This window comes from Lissotriton helveticus, chromosome 12, assembly GCF_964261635.1.
Source record: "Lissotriton helveticus chromosome 12, aLisHel1.1, whole genome shotgun sequence".
Classification (NCBI taxonomy): domain Eukaryota; kingdom Metazoa; phylum Chordata; class Amphibia; order Caudata; family Salamandridae; genus Lissotriton; species Lissotriton helveticus.
The window spans coordinates 402,250,362-402,271,925 of record NC_136073.1 but is presented as its reverse complement, the minus strand read 5'-3'; the positions used below and the strand labels follow the sequence as shown (position 1 = coordinate 402,271,925).

Here is a 21,564-nt window from a genome sequence, read left to right as displayed (position 1 = left end):
TCGGCTACTTCTTTCATCCCTTCTTGTAGGTTGGTTTTGGCGGTGGTTGGGTCTTTGGTGAGTGAGAGGATCAGCTGAGTGTCATCAGCGTAGGAGATGATGTTGAGGTTGTGTTGACGTGCAATGGTTGCGAGGGGGCTCATGTAGACGTTGAAGAGGGTGGGGCTGAGAGATGATCCTTGCGGGACGCCGCAGATGACTTCGGTGGCCTCTGACTTAAAAGGGGGGAGGCGGACTCTCTGAGTTCTTCCAGCGAGGAACGAAATGATCCAGTCCAATGCTTTTCCTTGAATTCCGATGTTTCTGAGGCGTTGTATCAGGGTGCTATGGCAGACTGTGTCGAAGGCTGCGGAGAGGTCAAGGAGGATAAGGGCGACTGTGTCTCCGTTGTCCAGTAGTGTTCGAATGTCGTCTGTTGCTGCGATGAGGGCGGTCTCGGTGCTGTGTTTGGCTAATAATTGTTCCTGCATCATTTTGTTAGAACATTGAATAATGTAGGTATCCACACTCTCGCCAAATTTGCAATCTCCGGCCAAGCACCTTAGTATAGAAATATGTGTACTTAGTTCCATTTGGCTGCTGAAGTCTAGTGACACAATGAAACCTTTCTAACACAACATGTGGCTCCTCCATGAATTGTTTTTTAAGCCTGTCCAAGGCTTCTGTAAAGTAATCATAGTGCTCTGCGTCTGTTCCAGTTGGAGGTTGTATAGGAGCTAGACGTTACATTTTTCAGCCTCCATCCTAATTAAATTTAAAAGTAAGCTTTCTTTTTACCAAGCTCAAAGGAATCACCGTTAATGGCTAACATATCATTCTTAAATAGTCTGAGCCATACATCCCACTTCATGCTGGGTTGATTGGGACAGGAAAGACAGAGGCGGGGGATTGCCCAAAGTCACACTCATTAGAGATTAATAGGTATTTAACAATATTACAAAATTATTAATAAATACCTGCACACAGATTTTTTGTAATTTAATGCCAATGAAGAGAAGGCGATAAGATAATTTAATCAAACAGATTACTCAATCACTGGTATTTTTGCTTTTTGTTCAGCAGTGTTTCTTGTGATGAGCAAAAATGCCGGTCAACACAATGGATGTTGCAAAGAAAAGCAACAAATATGACGGCATGCTTGTACGTCTTTGCCGGATGTTTTTCCGCAGCAAGACACGTTAAACCCACCACAGTGAACACACACTACCAAAATAACAGCACAAGAATACGTTTTCATCAGGTGAGCGTCGGCATGAAAACGCATCACCTGACAAACAATAAAAATGGCAGCACGTCGACTTGTCTGCTTTGGGTGGCTGTTGGCACAAAAACGCGTCACCAGGTTGGCAACTCGTTCGGACAACACATTCTGCAGAGTCGCTCACCACAACTCTACACAGCACTTCCCTTCACTGCAGTGCTGTGCAGTAAACATGCCGTATTCTAAGTTGTTAGGCACTGGAGCACCAATGTTCTGCTCACTATGAAGATATGGGATCACAGCACTTTTCCGTCTCAACTTGTCCAATGACTCAGAAGACAATATTCACCAGTGCATCAGAGCAGTGGATGTGGGTGCTAAATCATTTTTCAGCTCATTGCCAATTGTGGTACTCATTAAAAGACACTATCTTGAGGTTTCTTTAGTCCTCTTTATTAGCACCCATGCACTGGGGAGTAGAAGTACCAATGCCAGTACTAGCCATAAAGAACCTAGAACCCCCTTGAATCATAACCCTCCATAAGCCGGTACAGTAACAGTGAAGAAGTATCATAACACTCCACAGGCTCATGCAGTGGAATAGTACAGTAACCCATAGCAACATAAGGAAGCATAGCAACATAAGTAAACACTGTACTACAGATAGCCACAAAGGACGCATGTGGTCCAAGAATGGGAATCACTATTCGAGTGCTAATTAACAATGACACCAACACAGCCCTCCTGGGCCAAAGTTGGACAGTCCTTTAAGAACGTTTCATGACTCTGCCCTTGTCCTTTATTCTACAGTCCCTCACCCAATAAGACGGCTGACTGTGCTTCCCCTATCCAGGAGCAATCCTACACACGCCTCGATAGGGGTAGTAAGATCTATATAAATACAATTACAAACGTGGGATAAAAACAACAGGATTTCAGTACAACCACAGCACAGCTTCTGGAGTTCACACTCAAATGGCAACATGCAGACAAAATGGCTGCAGTTCTTCTGCACGGAATTAAACAGCTCGACCGTTCTAGAACTGGACGGACTAACCTAGATTAAATACAGAGGTAAGCACAGCACGGATAACATTTCACACAACCTTCAGTGTTCATTGCAGAAGAAAGAATTCCCATCAGTTCCATTAGAAAAGGTATTTTTAAAGTAATTTTATTATTAATGACGGATTTGCCTTCAAGGTTACAGTTGCTTTTGTTTAACAGGGGCACATTTGTTTGGCTACTAAACAAGTGAGCTTTTGATGAATTGTCTTCATGAAGTAAAAAACACCAATTAGCCATATCTCTGTAGAGTGGTTGTTGTTCCTGTGGTTTAAAAGTAGTAACACTGGGTCTTTATGTTTCCGCAGGGAGCCGAGTTCTGAAACTTCTTTAAAACAACAGCCTAGAATTCAGGTTGGAGAATATTTCGGTTTCTTCTGATGTGAGAGAATTTCCTCTTAACCTGTTTCAAGAACAAACAATCGGAAAATAATGTGAAATTAAATGGCCGACTCTTTATGACAATTAGGTTAATAGCAAATCATGCTCTTGTTCAGTGAATACATAGGCGATTGCCTGTGGCATGACATCTTTCCCAACCCACTGCCCCCTAGATTAAAATATTTACTTTCTTTCCATAGAGCAAGTTTACATCATGTCGGAGTAAATTAAGGATTAATGTGAAGAACTGGATGTTCCATTGGTTTTTACAGAAAAAGCTCTACACAAATGTGGGGATGTGGCATTAGGGCCAGAGCTGCAGCCTTTCGAACTGGGGAATGAGGTTCAAGTCCCACCGTTGGTTCAACAACCCCTGATTCTGGCCAAATCACAAAATCTCCCCGTGTCTGAAAAATAAATCTGACCTCTTGTAATGTAAATGGAGCTCATATAAAGCACTGCGATGCCCTTGGGCTGAGTTTGCGCTATATAAAACTGCAAAAATAAAATAAACCCTCAGAGACTGCACTTTAGGGCTAGAGGCTCAGAGCAAAACCATTATCTTCTGCCTCACCTTGCATTAAGAGGCTTATCAGTACTTAGCGCCAGGACCCCCTAGGGTAATCGAGCGCTCTACAAGTATTAATAACATAACATAACATAACATGCCAATGAACCCAATGAACAAATTCAAGTAGTCGTGCACTGCATATGCCGGAAAAAACAGGCACCACATGCTGCACTTCCTCTACCCTTCTGAGCCACCCCTCCCAGACAGCACCATACACCATCTGTCTACCCACAACATCCTCAGGAAACCCCCTCATCACTATTCAAATAAGCAAACCAGACCTCCATTAACAGGACCTAGGAGCCACCAAAATACCCTTTCAATGCCCACAAACCACAAGCAACTCAAGCTACATATAGATCTTTGCCGTGAGTGAAGGTGAGGGAAATGTGAACCACGTGACTTGCTTGATGGGGGACATGGAGCCTGGCCGGAAAAGCTGTAGACTATCACGTGTTTTCCAACACACAACAACACTTAAATACTTGCAATGAACTGGGCAAATATTTTGAAATATATTTCAGTTGCAAGGAATGTACAAATGAGACAAGTTCCGTATTTTTGTAATTCTTAATAGTGTTGAAAACCAACATTTTAATAGGATCAAACACATCTGAATATTTTACTTTTGTGATGCAAAAATTATAAATATGCTCTGAAAGTTTGAAACCCAATTTCCACCTTATGCGTTGTGCCTGATATTTGTTTAGCAGTAAAACTGAATATCTAATGCAAATATAAGGGCCATTTCAGTGGGAAATGTCCTCTTAGCAAGTGGCAGTACATATTACACCATACTTTTGTCATATAATCGAAACAAAATGCTCCATGCCTAATTGGACACATACTTTCCCCGTATCAATCTCCTGCTGAATGGGCGTGGCTCATTCGCTACACATGTTATTTGTGTGATGCTTGGATTTTTCCCTAACCCAGTGACTTCAGTCACACCCTCCAGCATTTTGCGATTTTGCGATTCACCAAAAAATCGCGAAATCAGCTGGTGCGCACGATGGTCGCGATATTTATCAAACCTGCTACAAAAAAGGTCTTCCGGCAGGCATAAAAAAGATGATGCCGTTTTATTGGCTGTACGCGCATACGTCAGCACTTGAGCAGCGCTGTTCAGCCGCTTTAGCTGCCTGTTTCCTCCATTACAATATCGATGAAAGAGGAGCGAGAAAAGTAAAGTATCGCTTCTCTGCTTTCCAGCTTGCAGGCTCGACTGCTGTTCATATAATTACAGAAAAGAAAGTCAAAAATTTAGAATCCCAGCAGGGGATGGGCGGGATGGGCTGAGAAGGGAAAGGACTCGTCTTTTCCTTCTTGGGCAGAAAAGAGGATGTGGTCCGTCGGCTAGACTGCCGACTTTCGTGCTGGTAACCTGGGGTCACATCCACATCCTGTGATTCTGGGCAAATCACTTAATCTCCCCGTGCCTGAATGTGTTCCAAAGTGCAGCTGGGGGAATAACATTTTCAAAATGAGAAAAATAACTAAATAAAACCAGATGTGCCCTCGGCCTGGTTGCCCCCACGCTCCCCGCCTGCTACCTGCCTCCTACCTGCTGCCTGCCTGCTGACGCCACTCCAGCCCGGCGCCCCAGCCGCCGCAGGGCCGCCCGCCTCGATCGCCGATCCAGCCCGGCGCCCCAGCCACCGCAGGGCCGCCCGACTCGATTTTCGCGCCGGTTTTTGCCGCGACCCCGCCCCCCCGCCTGCTGATAGGACAACGCGCACCCCGCCTCACAGCTGACCCGCCCTCACGGATCCCTTCTTAAGGGGACCCCGACCTCCTTTCTGCAGCGACCACTGTGCCCTCGGCCTGGTTGCCCCCACGCTCCCCGCCTGCTACCTGCCTCCTACCTGCTGCCTGCCTGCTGACGCCACTCCAGCCCGGCGCCCCAGCCGCCGCAGGGCCGCCCGCCTCGATCGCCGATCCAGCCCGGAGCCCCAGCCACCGCAGGGCCGCCCGACTCGATTTTCGCGCCGGTTTTTGCCGCGACCCCGCCCCCCCGCCTGCTGATAGGACAACGCGCTCCCCGCCTCACAGCTGACCCGCCCTCACGGATCCCTTCTTATGACGCCCCCTCAGCGACCGCGCATCGGACGCGTGCAGCGGGAGCACCGATTGAGCGCCGAAGGTGCGCCAAAGGTAAGCCCGTCTGCGCACGTCCGCGCCTGGACCGCGCCCAGTGCCAGGACCCCTGGCCCCCGCAGCTCCCAGCCCACCCGCCGGACGTACGACGCGGCCACCCTCAACGCACTCAACGCCGGCCGAACCCCTGGATGCTACCGAGCCACCCCGAGACGCACCCACGGACCCTTCTGCTGTACCGCCTGCAAGTTCATCTGCATCCGGACCTGCCTCGCACCAGCACCCGCCAAGACGAACATCAGCAGCAACCACCTCAAGTGCATCCTGCTCAACACCCGCTCAGTCCACAGACACGCCATCGAACTCTGGAACCTCCTCGACACCACTGCTCCTGACGTTGCCTTCCTCACGGAGACCTGGATGAACGCCTCCTCAGCGCCCGACATCGCCATCGCCATCCCAGAGGGCTACAAGATCACCAGGAGGGACCGCACCGCCAACCAGACAGGAGGAGGCATCGCCATCATCCACAGGGACACCATCCGCATCACGACCTACACAGACGACATCCTGACTACCGCCGAACACCTACACTTCCAGATCCACACCGACCCGAAGACCACCCTCAGGGGCACCCTGATCTACCGACCCCCGGGACCACGCACCCAATTCAGCGAGGACATTGCCGACTTCGTCAGCCCGCATGCCCTCCCCTCCACTGACTACATCCTCCTGGGGGACCTCAACTTCCACCTGGAGAACAACAATGACCGCAACACCACCACCCTGCTCGACAACCTCGCCAACCTCGGACTCAAGCAGCTGGTGACCACCCCCACCCACCTCGCCGGACACACACTCGACGCCGTCTTCTCATCCAGCAAAGACATCGCCTTCAGCCACGCCACAGGACTCCACTGGACGGACCACAGCTGCGTCCACTTCACCTTCAGAAGAACGACGACCCACCACCACCAGCAACAGGTCGCCCGCAGAAGCTGGAGCAAGATCACAGCCGACCAGCTCGCCGCTTCCCTGAGCCAGCACCCTCCCGCCAGCTCAGCGAACCCCAGCCAGGCCGCCAACAACCTCACGAAGTGGATCAGCAACTGCGCGGACGAACTCGCCCCACTGAGGACCCCGCCCAGCAGACCCGGCAGCAAGAAGGCCCCGTGGTTCACCGACGAACTCTAGAGCTCCAAGAAGAACTGCCGAGCCCTCGAGAAAGCCTGGAGAAGGGAGCCAACACCGGACAACATGACCACCCTCAAGCTTGCCACCCGGAAGCATCACCAACTGATCCGCGACACCAAGAAAACCGCATTCAAGGACCGGCTGGATAACCACGCACACAACAGCAAGGAACTCTTCAACATCGTGAAAGAGCTCTCCAACCCCAACGCCGGAAACAACGACATCACCCCATCGCAAGAACTCTGCAACTCCCTCGCCTCCTACTTTCACAACAAGATCGCGGACATACACAACAGCTTCAACACCCAACCGACGAACGCCACGTCCAACTCAACCGAACCACCGCCCCCCACCACCACCCTCCGCGCCTGGACTCCGATCTGCACCGAAGAAACCGTCCGCATGATGAACTCCATCCACTCCGGATCTCCGACCGACCCCTGCCCTCACCACGTCTTCAACAAGGCCGACGCTGTCATCGCACCCCACCTGCGGGACATCATCAACACCTCCTTCACCACCGCCACCTTCCCTGAGAGCTGGAAGCATGCCGAACTCAGCGCTCTACTCAAGAAACCAACAGCGGACCCCACCGAACTCAAGAATTACCGCCCCATCTCGCTGCTCCCGTTCCCAGCCAAAGTCATCGAGAAGACCGTCAACAAGCAGCTGGCCGCCTTCCTCGAGACAAACGGATCCCTCGACCCCTCACAGTCTGGCTTCCGAGCCAACCACAGCACCGAGACCGCCCTCATCGCGGCCACCGATGACATCCGAACCCTGATGGACAACGGAGAAACAGCGGCCCTCATCCTACTAGACCTCTCCGCGGCCTTCGACACCGTCTGCCACCGCACCCTAGTGCATCGCCTCAGCAACGTCGGAATCCAGGAGAAGGCGCTGGAATGGATCATCTCCTTCCTCGACGGAAGAACACAGAGAGTCCGTCTACCACCGTACAAGTCAGAGGCCACCGAAGTCATCTGCGGCGTCCATCAAGGATCCTCGCTGAGCCCAACCCTCTTCAACGTCTACATGAGCCCCCTCGCGGCCATCGCATGCCAGCACAACCTCAACATCATCTCCTACGCCGACGATACCCAGCTGATCCTCTCCCTGACCAACAACCCCGCCGCCGCCAGAGCCAACCTTCACGAAGGAATGAAAGAGGTAGCCGAGTGGATGTCGACCAGCCGCCTGAAGCTGAACTCGGACAAGACGGAAGTCCTCATCCTGGGCTCCTCGCCCTCCGCCTGGGACGACTCCTGGTGGCCCCCCGCCCTGGGCACTGCACCCAAACCGACAGACCACGCACGCAACCTGGGCTTCATCCTGGACTCCTCCCTCTCCATGACCAAGCAAGTCAACGCCGTCTCCTCGTCATGCTTCAACACCCTGCGCATGCTACGAAAGATCTTCCGGTGGATCCCCACCGAGACCAGGAAGACTGTCACCCAGGCACTCGTCACTAGCCGACTGGACTACGGCAACGCCCTCTACGCCGGAACCACCGCCAAGCTCCAGAAGAGACTCCAACGGATCCAGAACGCCTCAGCCAGACTCATCCTCGACATCCCACGACACAGCCACATCTCCGGACACCTAAGAGACCTGCACTGGCTCCCGGTCAACAAGAGAATCACCTTCCGTCTCCTTACCCACGCACACAAAGCTCTTCACGATCAAGGCCCGAGCTACCTCAACAACCGCATCAACTTCTACGCTCCCAAACGACACCTCCGATCAGCCAGTCACGCCCTCGCCGCCGTCCCCCGCATCCGAAGAACGACAACAGGAGGAAGGTCCTTCTCCTACCTGGCCGCCAAGACCTGGAACTCCCTCCCGACCGACCTGCGCCTGACCCAAGACCACCTCGCCTTCAGGAAGAAGCTCAAGACCTGGCTGTTCGGGCAGTAGCAGCACCCCCCCCCCCAGCGCCTTGAGACCCTCCGGGTAAGTAGAGCGCTCTATAAATGCCTATGATTGATTGATTGATTGATTGATAGAGTGGTAGCAAAGTGGCCAGATTGATTTTTATTCACACCCAAACACATTTGTGCCACTCTACAGAGTTTGCAAGTGAAGCGCTACTTTTGTTTGCTTTTCTTTGAATAGCGTTGTTTTTCCTCGGGCGGGGAACTAGTGCACCAATCCTGGAGGTACTGCAACACGTGGATTGGAAAACAAAATGTGTACTGTGGCTCAAGGCGGGAGGAGGAGGCCTCGCCGCAGTTCGTAAGCGAAAAGATAACCTGGGAGTCGTCGGCGTATGTGAATAACGTGAGACCTAAAGAAGAGGCTTAGGCGCACAGCAAATGTAGAATAAACGCAAATTGTAAGGGGCGGTTGATGGGATGAACAAAGGTAAAGGTGCTCCAACAGGTGACGTAACTAGCCAGAATACGTCCAGTAATTATAGCAAAACAGTGTGTTACGTGGTACGTAAACACATCCCTGTATGCGGGCACACTTGTATAGTTCAGCGTGGCTGATTCAAGAAGAAGTTCAAATACGTAGGTTTTCAAAATTTGTATATATTTAGTACATGTTCAAAAGTTCATTATACAGTGGCGTTACATCACGCCATGTGATCAATTGAAAGTAGTCCAATAGTGTGTATTTCAAAGTATGCTCCAATGCATTTCGGACTCGTGTATTCCTTTGTCAAGGAGCACTGTGGGAAGGATACAACAACAGCATTTTAGATCAACGAAAAACGAACAGTTGTAAAGTTGTGCACATGCGGTGAGGGGAGCGTGAGTGAAATATGACAAAAAAGTGAGTGCATGCGGTTAAGGGAAAATATGGCATTAAACATGCGGTCGTTAAACGACAGTTTGTGAACGGTGTGGGTCCGTGTCAGTAAAAACGAGTAATACGGTGAACATACGTGCATAGTGACAACCAGAGTGCATTTAAATCATGCGGTGCGTTAGATGAATTGCTTAAAACGGCAATGGTTTGTGGTGTGGTCGTGTGCAGGAATAGAAATGAAAATAAAACGGGACTAATTGTGCAATATGAAAGTGTCTTACGCTTCCACATTGACGTACAGCTCACATCGGTGCTGCAAGGAACAATAAAATAATCAATAAACGGTGAGACCGACATTATCAGCTATATGAGCTAGAGGGGTAACATAAAGATTAAAAAGTAGGGGACTGAGGATAGAACCCTGAGGGACACCATGGTACTGTGAGTAGGTATTGGAAGTGGCAGACCGGGAGAAAATTTGAAAGGTGCGTTTGGAAAGAAAGGAGGCCAGCCAGTCCAAAGCTAATCCTTCCACGCCCATGGTGGCTAAGGCGTCAAGAAGGTTTTTGTGAGAGATGGTATCAAACGCCGCGCTGAGATCAAGTAGTATCAGCATGGCCGTTTCACCTTTGTCGAGCAGGGACCGTAGGTTCTCTGTAACGCCCAGGAGAGTGGTCTCTGTCGAAAAACCCAGCCGGAAACCTGACTGTGAAGGATGAAGTAAGTTGTTGGAGCTCACATTCTGAGTAAGATGAAGATGGATGTGACGCTCCAGGACCTTGGAAAAAGCAGGTAACAATGAGATGGGGCAGTAGTTGACAAGAAGCTCGGGATCGGCAGTTGTTTTTTTTAAAAGTGGCGTGACCATTGCATGTTTCCAGATGGCAGGAACCGTGGCAGTCTTTAGTGATAAATTCAGGATGGAACAGATTTTAAACAAATGCGGGGGGGGTCGAGCGCCCTAAGTACAGAAATAGGGAGGGGATCCAAAGGGGAACCAGATTTTACATTACAGAGCAATTCCTGAAGACCCTCAGGCTGTAATTCAGGCCAAGCTAAGAGCGGGTGAAGAAGGGAGGTCTCGGGCCAGGGTGCTTTCTCTACTAGAGTGGGTTGGACTATGGTCTTGTTATTAGGGTTGCAGGTGGAGATGTCCTGGTGGATCTTCTCCACCTTGCTTAGGAAAAACTGGGCAATTTCATCGCATTTCCTGTCTGTCAGAGGAGGAGTTTTAGCTAATGTGGAGGAGCCTGCAAGATTTTTCACTAAGCTGAACAAGACTTTGGAATTATCGATGGCATCTGTTATGGATTTCGTCACAAAGTTGGCCCTAGTAGAGGCGCACGCTTTGTGGTAAGATTTTAAAGCGATTCTGTAAGTCTGAGCTGCATGTTGAGAATAGTCTTTGCGCCAAAAGCGCTCAAGCTTCTTGCACCGAGACTTCTCAGCTTTTAATGCCTCGGTGTACCATGGGGCGGGCATCTTATGAGATACATCCTGCTTTAGAGAAGTAGGGAGGACGGTATCAATGGCATTTTTTAGCCAAAAATCGATCAGCATAGCAGAAGTTTCCACATCAACTAGTGTGGACAGTTCCAAAGGGAGATGGGAGGCAAGAACTTTATTCAAAGAACCGATGTCCAATTTCCTCCATGCCCTGCTCCTTTCTGCATAGTTGCCTCTGTGCAGAGCTGCGGTAGTCATAGCTGAAATTCTAAAATTGACAAGATAATGATCTGACCAAAGGACGGGCAAGGCTGGAAGACATTGTAGATCTGGCAGATTGGAGAAAATGGGGTCTAAGAAAGTCCACCTTTGTGTGTGGGACCATGATTATGTAAAATAACGTTCATCGACTGGAGGTCAGTGATCAAGGTTCTAGCTACACTATTGCTAAGGTCATCCAAATGAATGTTAAGATCACCCACAACTAGAAGAGTACTAACATTAGGCAACAGGGAGGCAATAAGCTCAGACAGGTGAGTGACCCAGTCATTGACTGGCCCTGGTGAGCGGTAGATAAGAATGCCATTTAGGGAGATCTTTGGATGAAGGACAAGTCTAAAAGATGCGGCTTCACAGTTTTGTAAATAATACAGTCTAAGAAGCATTGATACACGTTTTTAAAAATAATAGCAATGCCCCCACCAATTTTGGCCACCCTATCACACCTGACCATGGCATAGTTAGTCGGAAGTGCTTCTGCGATATCCGGGCCCGAGCCTTCATGGAGCCAAGACTCCGTAACGAAGAGGGCATCCGGTTGTTCGTCATTTAGAAGGTCAAAGATCTCACGTCTGTGCTTAGGTACAGAGCGACAGTTCATGTTGAGGAAATTATATACTGTTTTTGAAACAATCGGCAGTTGAGGTGTACAGCTATGACAGAGTTGGGGAACCTCGAGGGACAGAGAGCAATTAGAGCAAGACTGTGAGGACTTAGTTGTTAAATTGAACGTGGAACAGTCTGCATGACGATAGGGCCTATAAGCTCGCAGTAAGCTGGTGCTGTAGGTGAGTCTAGGAAGTGGCTTGGCAATTTGGCCAGGGGGTATGGCCCCTGGGCCCGTTTGGGCGCGGACGGGTGCAGCCCGCCCGCTGCGCGGACGGGAAATCATTGCCATAAATACTAGGAAAAGTGGAGGAGGGGCCCGGGGAAAAGAAGGCGGGGCGGAAGAACCAGCTGGTCCGCAACCCGTCGCCTCACCTAAGATGGCGTCGTTCCGATCAGCGTCTCACATCAGCCCCAAAATCGGCTGCGGGGACAGCTGAGAGGATCCAGGTAGGTTCGAAAGTGCCCCAGAAAGTGCAGCAGCTTTGAAAGCAATTTAAAATTCAACTGTGCAAATAGTGCAAATGGCTAAAATCAGGCAGCAAAATTCATCAAACAATGGTCAAAAGCCCCGGCTTTTCGCCTCAGGGCTCAGATAGCAGCAAATCAGGGGGGGCTCAAGATTAGCGTTTTTTATACTGGCGAGGACGGGGCGGAAGAACCAGCTGGTCCGCAACCCGTCGCCTCACCCAAGATGGCGTCGTTCCGTACAGCGTCTCACATCAGCCCCAAAATCGGCTGCGGGGACAGCTGAGAGGATCCAGGTAGGTTCGAAAGTGTAGCAGCTTTTGAAAGCAATTTAAAATTCAACTGTGCAAATAGTGCAAATGGCTAAAATCAGGCAGCAGAATTAATCAAACAATGGCCTAAAGCCCCGGCTTTCCGGCTCAGATAGCAGCAAATCAGGGGGGGGGGGCCTCAAGATTAGCGTTTTTTATACTAGCGAGGGCGGGGCGGAAGAACCAGCTGGTCCGCAACCCGTCGCCTCACCCAAGATGGCGTCGTTCCGATCAGCGTCTTACATCAGCCCCAAAATCGGCTGCGGGGACAGCTGAGAGGATCCAGGTAGGTTCGAAAGTGCCCCAGAAAGTGCAGCAGCTTTTGAAAGCAATTTAAAATTCAACTGTGCAAATAGTGCGAATGGCTAAAATCAGGCAGCAAAATTCATCAAACAATGGCCTAAAGCCCCGGCTTTCCGCCTCAGGGCTCAGATAGCAGCTAATCAGGGGGGGGGGCTCAAGATTAGCTTTTTTTATACTGGCGAGGGCGGGGCGGAAGAACCAGCTGGTCCGCAACCCGTCGCCTCACCCAAGATGGCGTCGTTCCGATCAACGTCTTACATCAGCCCCAAAATCGGCTTCGGGGACAGCTGAGAGGATCCAGGTAGGTTCGAAAGTGCCCCAGAAAGTGCAGCAGCTTTTGAAAGCAATTTAAAATTCAACTGTGCAAATAGTGCGAATGGCTAAAATCAGGCAGCAAAATTAATCAAACAATGGCCTAAAGCCCCGGCTTTCCGCCTCAGGGCTCAGATAGCAGCAGGGGGGGGGCCTCAAGATTAGCGTTTTTATACTGGCGAGGGCGGGTTGGAAGAACCAGCTGGTCCGCAACCCGTCGCCTCACCCACGATGGCGTCGTTCCGATCAGCGTCGTTTCGATCAGCCCCAAAATCGGCTGCGGGGACAGCTGAGAGGATCCAGGTAGGTTCGAAAGTGCCCCAGAAAGTGTTACATATTGTGACTAAAACAACAAATTAGTGGCAGATTGACTAAGCATTTTACGATCACAAGCATTGCAATTTGCAGTTTCAAATATATGATTAGAGCAACAAAATATATGATTCCCGTTTTAGGAGTCAAAGAAAGTTCTTTAACTCCGAAAATGGGACTGTGATTGGATATAGATTCGAAATTTGGAAGAGGCATGTTATAGACATCCCCCTACAAAAATATACCAAATACTGAGCTGTGTATCAATGTTTTGCAACTGAAATCTGGAGGCAAACATTGAATTTACCAAGACCTCAAAGAAATTGGTAACCCATTCATTAAAAGGAAAGTGTCCCAATTGGACCTTTCACCTTAGTGAATTAAATATTTTTGTTGTTGTGGTATAGGAACTGGTCCATGGGACCAATGCCAACTCTTAAACAAACAAACAAAAGCTTTTGCTTCAAATACAGTGGGTTTTTTTCTTTAAGAAAAACATGCTGCATTATAAAATAAAGTTTGCTTTATTCAAAAGCAATCAAAGACATGGTGGTATGCTCACCCTAGAAGGCATTCTTCGATGTGACGCCTTTGCATCATTGTGAGTCGTAACTTGCGACCTCCCTCATTAGTATTCACGAGTTACGTCAAATTGCAACCCACCGCAATTCCGAATTGTACGAAATAACCTAGTCCTACATTAGCATGTGAAGCTAAAAGTTGTTAAAGCGGTGAGTTGTTTCGATCGCTAGTGAGCTTAAAGCACGCAAAGCAAACAGAACTGCAATAGCTTTGTATGGAGCCTAAGTGGTTTCTTTGGATAATAGTTTGACTGGTCCTGTATAGAAGGCTTTGAAGTGATGCAAATAATGACTCTCTGCAAATACGGTCCTACATGTCTGGACAATTAATCAATCATTTGTGAAGTGCACTACATACCCGCAGACCTCATGACATGTGCCAGCATACACACAAAAAGGATCATTTTACTTACCCAGTAAGCATCTGTTCTTGGAATGTAGAGCTGTAGATTCACATGCTGTGCGTAGCTCGCCATCTAGTGTTGGGTCCGGATGTTTACATTTTGTTTTTATTCAAAGAAGCCTTTCCAGTCACAAGGTAGGCGAGTCCTCCTTTCGGTGATAGTGCTCATGAGCAACGACTCCATTGTTAGATTGTTTGCCGTAGAGGATGAGAATGGAGTAGTAGTAAAGAATAGAGATGTCCATGCGTATGTATGTAAATTAAATGAAGAACTACAGCAGATACAGCTATCTGGGGAGGTGGATGGGTGCATGTGAATCTACAGCTCTACATGCCAAGAACAGATGCTTACAGGGTAAGTAACATTATCCGTTCAAGGCATGTGAGCTGTATATTACATGCTGTGCATAGACTATATAGCAGTATCCTCCCAAAGTGGTGGCTAACCTGTAGCTGTTGGAGTTGTCTGAAATAGTGTCTTAAGTACTGCTTGACCCACATTGGCTTGTTGTCTGGCTAACACATCTACACAATAGTGTTTAGTTAATGTGTGTGGTGTAGACCATGTTGCAGCTTTGCAAATGTCAACTAAGGGAATGTTTCCCAAAAAGCCATAGTGGTCCTTAGCTTGTGAGTGGAATGTGCCCTACGGGGTACAGTTAGAGTCCTCTTTGCTTGTGCATAGCAGGTTTGAATGCATTTAACAATCCACCTTGCAATACCTGATTTGGAAATAGGATTGCCCTTTATGTGGTAGCGCAAAAGCAACAAAGAGTTGTTTAGTTTTACGAAAAGATTTTGTCCTTTCAATGTAGTAAAAGAGTGCTCTTCTAACATCTAAGGTGTGTAAAGCTTGTTCTGCCACTGAATCAGGTTGAGGGAAGAATATGGGTAATTCTACAAACTGATTTATGTGAAAAGCAGATACTACCTTAGGTAAAAATTTAGGATTGGTACGAAGAACTACTTTGTCTCGGTGTAGATGGAAAAATGGTACTTGTTAAGATTCCACACTGGAGCAGGTGGAAGTTTAGGTGGTATGAATCTTTTTAGTCCTTCCATGAAGGCTTTGATCACTGGTACTGTAAACAACGACAAATGTTGTCTATTTTGTAGATATGCAGCTATTGCCGCTAGGTGTAGCCTGATGGAGATGTAAGCCAACGCTGACTGTCGCAAGTGTAACAGATAACAGATGATGTCTTGTATGGAAACATCAAGAGGGTTGATATGATTGTTATTACAATAAACAACAAATCGCTTCCACTTATCTGCGTAACAGGCCCTTGTAGTAGTTCTTCTAGCCTCACTAATAATAGTCATACATTCTGGTGGAAGATTTAAGAAACCAAATTCTAAGATTTCAGGAACCAGATTGCGAGGTTCAGCTGTTTGGGATCTGGGCGTCTGATTTCTCCATAGCTCTGTGTGAGGAGACTGGAGGTTAAATGGAGCTTTCGATGCGGAACCTTGAGATAGCTCCAACAGGGTTTATGAACCAAGGTTGACATGCCCATGTGGGAGCTACTAGTATAAGTGTGAGAGATGTTTGCCTGAGATTCTGAACCACTAATGAAATGAGTTGGAGAGGCGGAAAAGCTTAGCCAAATATCCCTGACCAGTTCATACATAGGGTATTGCCTGGATTGTGGGTTTAGGTACCTGTAGGCCAAGCTTTGGCATTTTGCATTTTGGTATGTTGCGAACACGTATATGTGAGGGACTCCCCAACGTTGAAAGTATGGGAAGAGAACCTAAGGGTGGAGTTCTCATTTGTGTATTTGCTGCCTCTGCCTGCTGAGGAGATCCGCAATCTGATTGCTCACTTCAGAGAGGTGTTCCGCTAGGAGATGTAGTTTGTGGTGAATGACCCACCTCCAGATGTCTTGGGCTAAGTGGGACAGTTGGAGAGAGTATGTCCCCCCCAGATTTTGTATATAATACATAGCTGTAATGTTGTCTGTACGAACCAAGACAGCATTGCCCTCCAGGTGAGTGAGAAATACTTTGAGGGCTAGAAAGGTTGCAAGCAGCTCAAGATGATTAATGTGAAGCAACTTCTGTTGTTGACTCCACAGGCCTTGCACTGTGTGCTGTTGTAGATGAGCTCCCCATCCAGTGAGGGACGCATCTGCTGTCAGCACTATCTGAAGAACTGGGTCTATGAACGGCCATCCATGGTGTGTTCCACCAGTCCATAGAGCGATAAGTACGGCCGCTTACCAAAACTAGATCGGTCAATAGACCCTGTGACTGATTCCACTAGCTGGCTAAACATTCTTGAAGTGTACGCATGTGCAGCCTGGCATGAGGAACGATTATGACGCAAGATGCCTTCTTTCCAAGCAGTAGCATATAAACCTGAGCTGGAATCCACTGATTGGGTTGAAACAGGAGAACTAAAGCCTGAATATTTCAAATTCTGGCTGCGCTGGGGAAGGCCAGAGCTTTTTGAGTATCTATTGTGGCTCCTAGGTAGTCCAGAGTATTGGCTGGTTGGAGATGTGATTTTCTAACATTGATTGTGAACCCTAGTTGATGTAGTAGCTGAATGGTTCTGAACGTGTGCTGAAGACATTGCTGATACATGCTGGCTTTGATGAGCCAGTCGTCCAAGTATGGGAAGACATGGATGCTTTGTCTTCTTAGGTGAGCAACTACTACCAACAGACACTTTGTAAAGACTCTGAGGCTGTGGTGACTCTGAATGGGAGTACCCTGAACTGGAAGTGTTGACCCGCTACCACAAACCTGAGGAATTTGCGATGAGCAGGGTGGATTGGAATATGAAAGTAGGCGCCTTTTAAATCAAGAGCAGACAGAAAGTCGCCTTTCTGCAGCAGAGGAAGTGCTTGTTGAAGTGTTACCATGTGGATATGATCAGACTGAATGTAAAGATTTAGTTCTGTGAGATCTAATATTGGTCTGGGAGAACCATCTTTTTGGGGTATTAGGAAGTGAAAGGAGTACACGCCTGAACCTTGATGTTGGGGTGGCACCGGCTCCATCGCCCCCTTTTAGAAGTATAGTCTGAACCTCTTGTTTGAGGAGGTATAGGTGATCAGGTGACAGTTTGTGTAACTTTGGTGGAATGTTTGGAGGAATGTTGGTGAACTCCAGGGAGTAACCAAAACGGATAATTTGTAGTACCCAATTGTCTGTTGTTATTGACTGCCAGATTGGTAGAAAGTCTGACAGTCTTCCCCCGACAAGTGTTAAGTGGTCTGGGGGAAGTGGAGCAAATCACTGTTTTGTACAGTGGCGGTTTCTCCCAGAGGGCGTCGGGGTTCCGCCCCCGTTACTAAAAGTGACGTGTTCAGGCAATTTTTATAAATCCATTTTGTAAATGATCAGACAATTTAAAAATCAGTTTTTTAAATATTAGTAAGTTACAGTAGTCTCTATATTGTGGCTGCTGCCGCGTCGTGACAGTGAGTGGCCGTTCGTTGTGGCGGATGGCTGGAGGCATGTTACTCACTCACGTGACTCTGCTTGACTGCTTGCATGCCTCCCCTTGTGGTCCCAAAGAAGCCTAAGCGTTTGCCGGGCCGATAACCTTACAGCCCTTAAGGCTGTGATGTCATCAGTTCGGCAAAGACCTAGCTTTAGGGCCCCGTCTCCACCCCCTGATGGCGTGGAGGCAAAGTTAGCCCCGGCATTTTATGTCCATGCCCGGTATCGCTAACCCTCCAAGTCAATCTGAGAGTGGAGAGATTTCCCAACTTATTACAGGGTGTGGTGGGACCCACCCCACCCTGTGACTATTTGGGAAAAGGGTGTGGCAGGCAGGAGGCCGAGGAATCGAGTCTGCGCAGACTCGACCCTTCCAGCGCGTGTCTTGTGGTGGAACTGGAACTTTCTGAAAAGGAGGATCACGGTCGGAGTGGACACCGACTGTGCAGTTCCCCCGATTGATTGAGACTGTAACTCATTCGTCTCCGTAGAGTTAGTAGTCGGCACGGCAGTTTACCAGAAGCCCTTGCCCAGGTAAGGCCCAGGCAGGCTTTTTTGAAGTTGCTAACAGGAACAGCGTTGCGAAGGCCCGTGGGTGACGGTGCATATGTAAAATGGTATGTTTATTGTTAAGTATTCAAATATTTTTGTACAGACCTTACAGTCCCTAAAACAGAAGTGACGTTAAGGTCCCAGGCTTTAGCACGGGAAGAAAACAAGTTACTTACCTGTAACTACGGTTATCCAGTATTGGTATCTTTCATAGATTCACATGCCTGAATCATTCCCCGTCGACGAGGCGGGAGTCCCACGGTAAATAAAAAAGCAGTGCAAAAAGCACTTTGTAGTAGTAGTAGGCCCTAGGAATAGGCCTGAGGCCTAAATTATAGTAGCCTATCTACCTCATTATGTAAAAAAGACCAAAGTCTTTGCTCCAACCAATCAGCTCACAGCACCCTCTAGAACCCTCTCTGCAGAGCCAGCTCTCCTCAGATTTTCGTAGCACAAGTGGGAACAAGTATCCCAATCTTAGAGAACTGACTCTCCGGGGAGGAGGGTGGGTGCATGTGAATCTATGAAAGATACCAATACTGGATAACCGTAGTTACAGGTAAGTAACTTGTTTTCTTATCCAGTATTGGGGTATCTTTCATAGATTCACATGCCTGAATCAGAATAGCAAGCAGTAAACCTGGCAAAGTCGGTTGCGGATGGTGGGAGACTTATTGTAGTGCACCCCCATGAATGTACCGTTAACAACCAACAATCGCCTAGAGATTGACCTATTAACAAGTCATCTTCCGAACCAACATAGAAATCATGCAATTTCCTACAGGAAAGGAACCTTAGTATCATAGAAACTCAGTATATGATAACATATGTCTGTATATCATAAACAACAACTTGAATTGTATGTACTTTTTCAGAAATAAGCCAACATTAGAACCTGAATGTATGGAAACATGTGGCGTAAAAAACGGTTTGGCCCACTGCCGCATCATTCTGCTTTGCTGATTGTAGGCAGTAATGTTTTGTAAACGTGTGGACATTCTTCCATGTCGCAGCACGGCAAATGTTTTCAAGCGTCACACCTGCAAACAAAGCTGCAGACGCTGCCACAGCTCTTGTGGAATGAGATCGAACAGACCTTGTCAATGGTCGGTTAGCCTTAATGTGACAGAACTGGATGGCAGAGGCTATCCAGCTAGAAAACGTAGCTTAAGTGACCACTATAACCAATGTAATCCGGCCATAAGTCGCAAACAGATGATCTGATTTTCTAAAAGTCTTGGTTCTCTGGAGTAGAAGTTTAAGCATCTTTTGATGTCTAAAGAATGCAATGTTCTGTCCGCTGGGGTTGAAGGATTTGGAAAGAAAACATGCATGTCCTTAATCTTACCGGTTCGTTAGAGTGAAATTGTGTCGGTACCCTAGAAATGAACCCAGGATTCGACCAAAGGGTGACATAGTTCTGAGGAAAATGTAAAAGTGAGGTGTTCCTTCTAGTGAAAGCTTAGATTTCACGAACCCTTTTTTCCAAAGTAAGAGCCAGTAAAAGAGCAACCTTCCAGGTGAGGAATCTGAGAGCTGGTTTATGGATCAGCTCAAATGTACACTGCATCAGCTGCACTAGCAATGCAGAGTGCTCACCCTGGGAGGGCGCTCGCACTGGAGAGAAAGGCTCGGAAAAGCCCTTTCATAAACTGTCTGACAAGCACCGAAGAGCAGAAAAAAGAACATTTTTAACTTTTCCTAATTCTGGAAAGAGCAGCAAGACACATTTTGTTTGTTGAAGAAAAACTAAGCCCAGACTTGGCTAGAAGAGCAGATAATGGAGAACTTGTTCTGCAGTAACTGTAATTGAGTGAATGGCTATCACCTCACACTAACCGCAAAATCGCTTCCATTTGAGGCGAGAAGCCTTGATTGTGCCTCGGGCACGAGAATTTGCCAACATTTCACAACAGTTCTTTGAAACGTTGATGCCCTTGAACTCTAATAAATGATAAGCTGTGCGTGCAATAGTAATGACTGTGGATCCGGACGAACCACTTGATCTCCGTCCCCTGCCAATATCGTAGGCCCAAGCCGCAGCCGAATGGGCTTGTCTATATATAAACAATAGCAGACGTTCCGAGAACCAAAATTGGCCAACAGGGTGCAATCTGAATCAGATGGTAACCTTGCAGCTTCATCTTGCAGAACACCTTCGGAACCAATGGTATTGGGGGAAAACTCATACGCACAAACCCCTGACCCTAGCATGGACAGGGCATTCCCTCTTGATTCCTGTTAAGGAAACCTGCTGGCATAATATCGGCCGTCCTTGTTCTCTCTGAATGCAAAGGGATCCCGTGCCAGATTAACCCAAACTTGGAAAAACTGGGTTACCTGTCCCTTTCCCGGCGTCCACTCGTGACAGTCCGACTGAGACATGCTCAGAGCATTGTAGAGAGCCCTGACATGTGCGGCTCTCAAGACATCTTGTGCAATGCAACTCCTTCGCACAAATCCTGAACCTCGTGCGAGAGCATAGCAGATTTTGTTTCTCCTTGTGTATTGATATAATACATGCGGATGGTGTTTGCGGTCTGTCCTGGCACAGACGAACCCTCAACCCTCAAGAGGAATGCTAGGGGGGACAGAACAGCGTTGTGGAGCTCAAGCCTGTTGATCTGCTGTTGTCGTCTTTGAGACTATGTTCCTCGAATTCTGCAAATCCTGCTGATGACCTTCCCATCCTTCCATGGAGGCATCAATCGTTAAAATTAACCCTGGAATGGTTTGCAGGAACGTGCGACCCTGGGCTATATTCTCTGTCTGCGACCAGCAATGTACAGGATTGATCATGCACGGCGTAACCTTGATGGTATCGTCGAACGAACCCATAGGTTATTGATCTTGAAACTGTAGTTCTATCTGAAAAGGTGTCATTTTGAGCCATGCTAATGAAATGAGATGTATCGCTGAAGAGCACATCTTCAGGAACGAAACAAACATTTGAACTGAAACTGACCTTATGAAGTTAACCTTGCCCATTTTTGAAAACACAACTGTTGGTCGTGTGACAAGAATGCTTTGTTGTGGATTGTGTCTAAACCTGCTCCGAGAAAATACATTTACTTGGAGAGGACCTAACTGCAATTTGCTGTCGTTGAGAATCAGCCCCAGAGAAAAAATGAGATGGGTACATCTACTGTGGCAATCCTGATTATGTTCAGAAGGACCTGTAAGCAGCCAATCGCCTAGACAGGGGAACACTTGCATTCCTCAAGATCTCAATGTTGCTGCCACTAGTACCAAGTACTTCGTGAAAGGCTCCTGGT

The 21,564-nt window shown here is 48.0% G+C and overlaps 1 protein-coding gene across 3 annotated transcripts in view; it reads right to left on the bottom strand.

Annotated features, from left to right (window-relative positions):
* Window positions 1–2,358: 2,358 nt before the first annotated feature.
* Window positions 2,359–21,564, bottom strand: part of NOD2 (nucleotide binding oligomerization domain containing 2) — a 379,168-nt gene continuing 359,962 nt past the window's right edge. For 2 of the 3 annotated variants that reach the window (XR_013603462.1, XM_078668543.1), the window contains one exon: window positions 2,359–2,669. Coding sequence is in view for 1 of the 3 variants with exons in the window: in XM_078668543.1 (XP_078524669.1) it covers window positions 2,597–2,669 (73 nt within the window). In the remaining 2 variants the exon portion in view is untranslated. The remainder of the gene's footprint in view (window positions 2,670–21,564) is intronic. The other variant, XR_013603461.1, reaches the window with a different exon arrangement.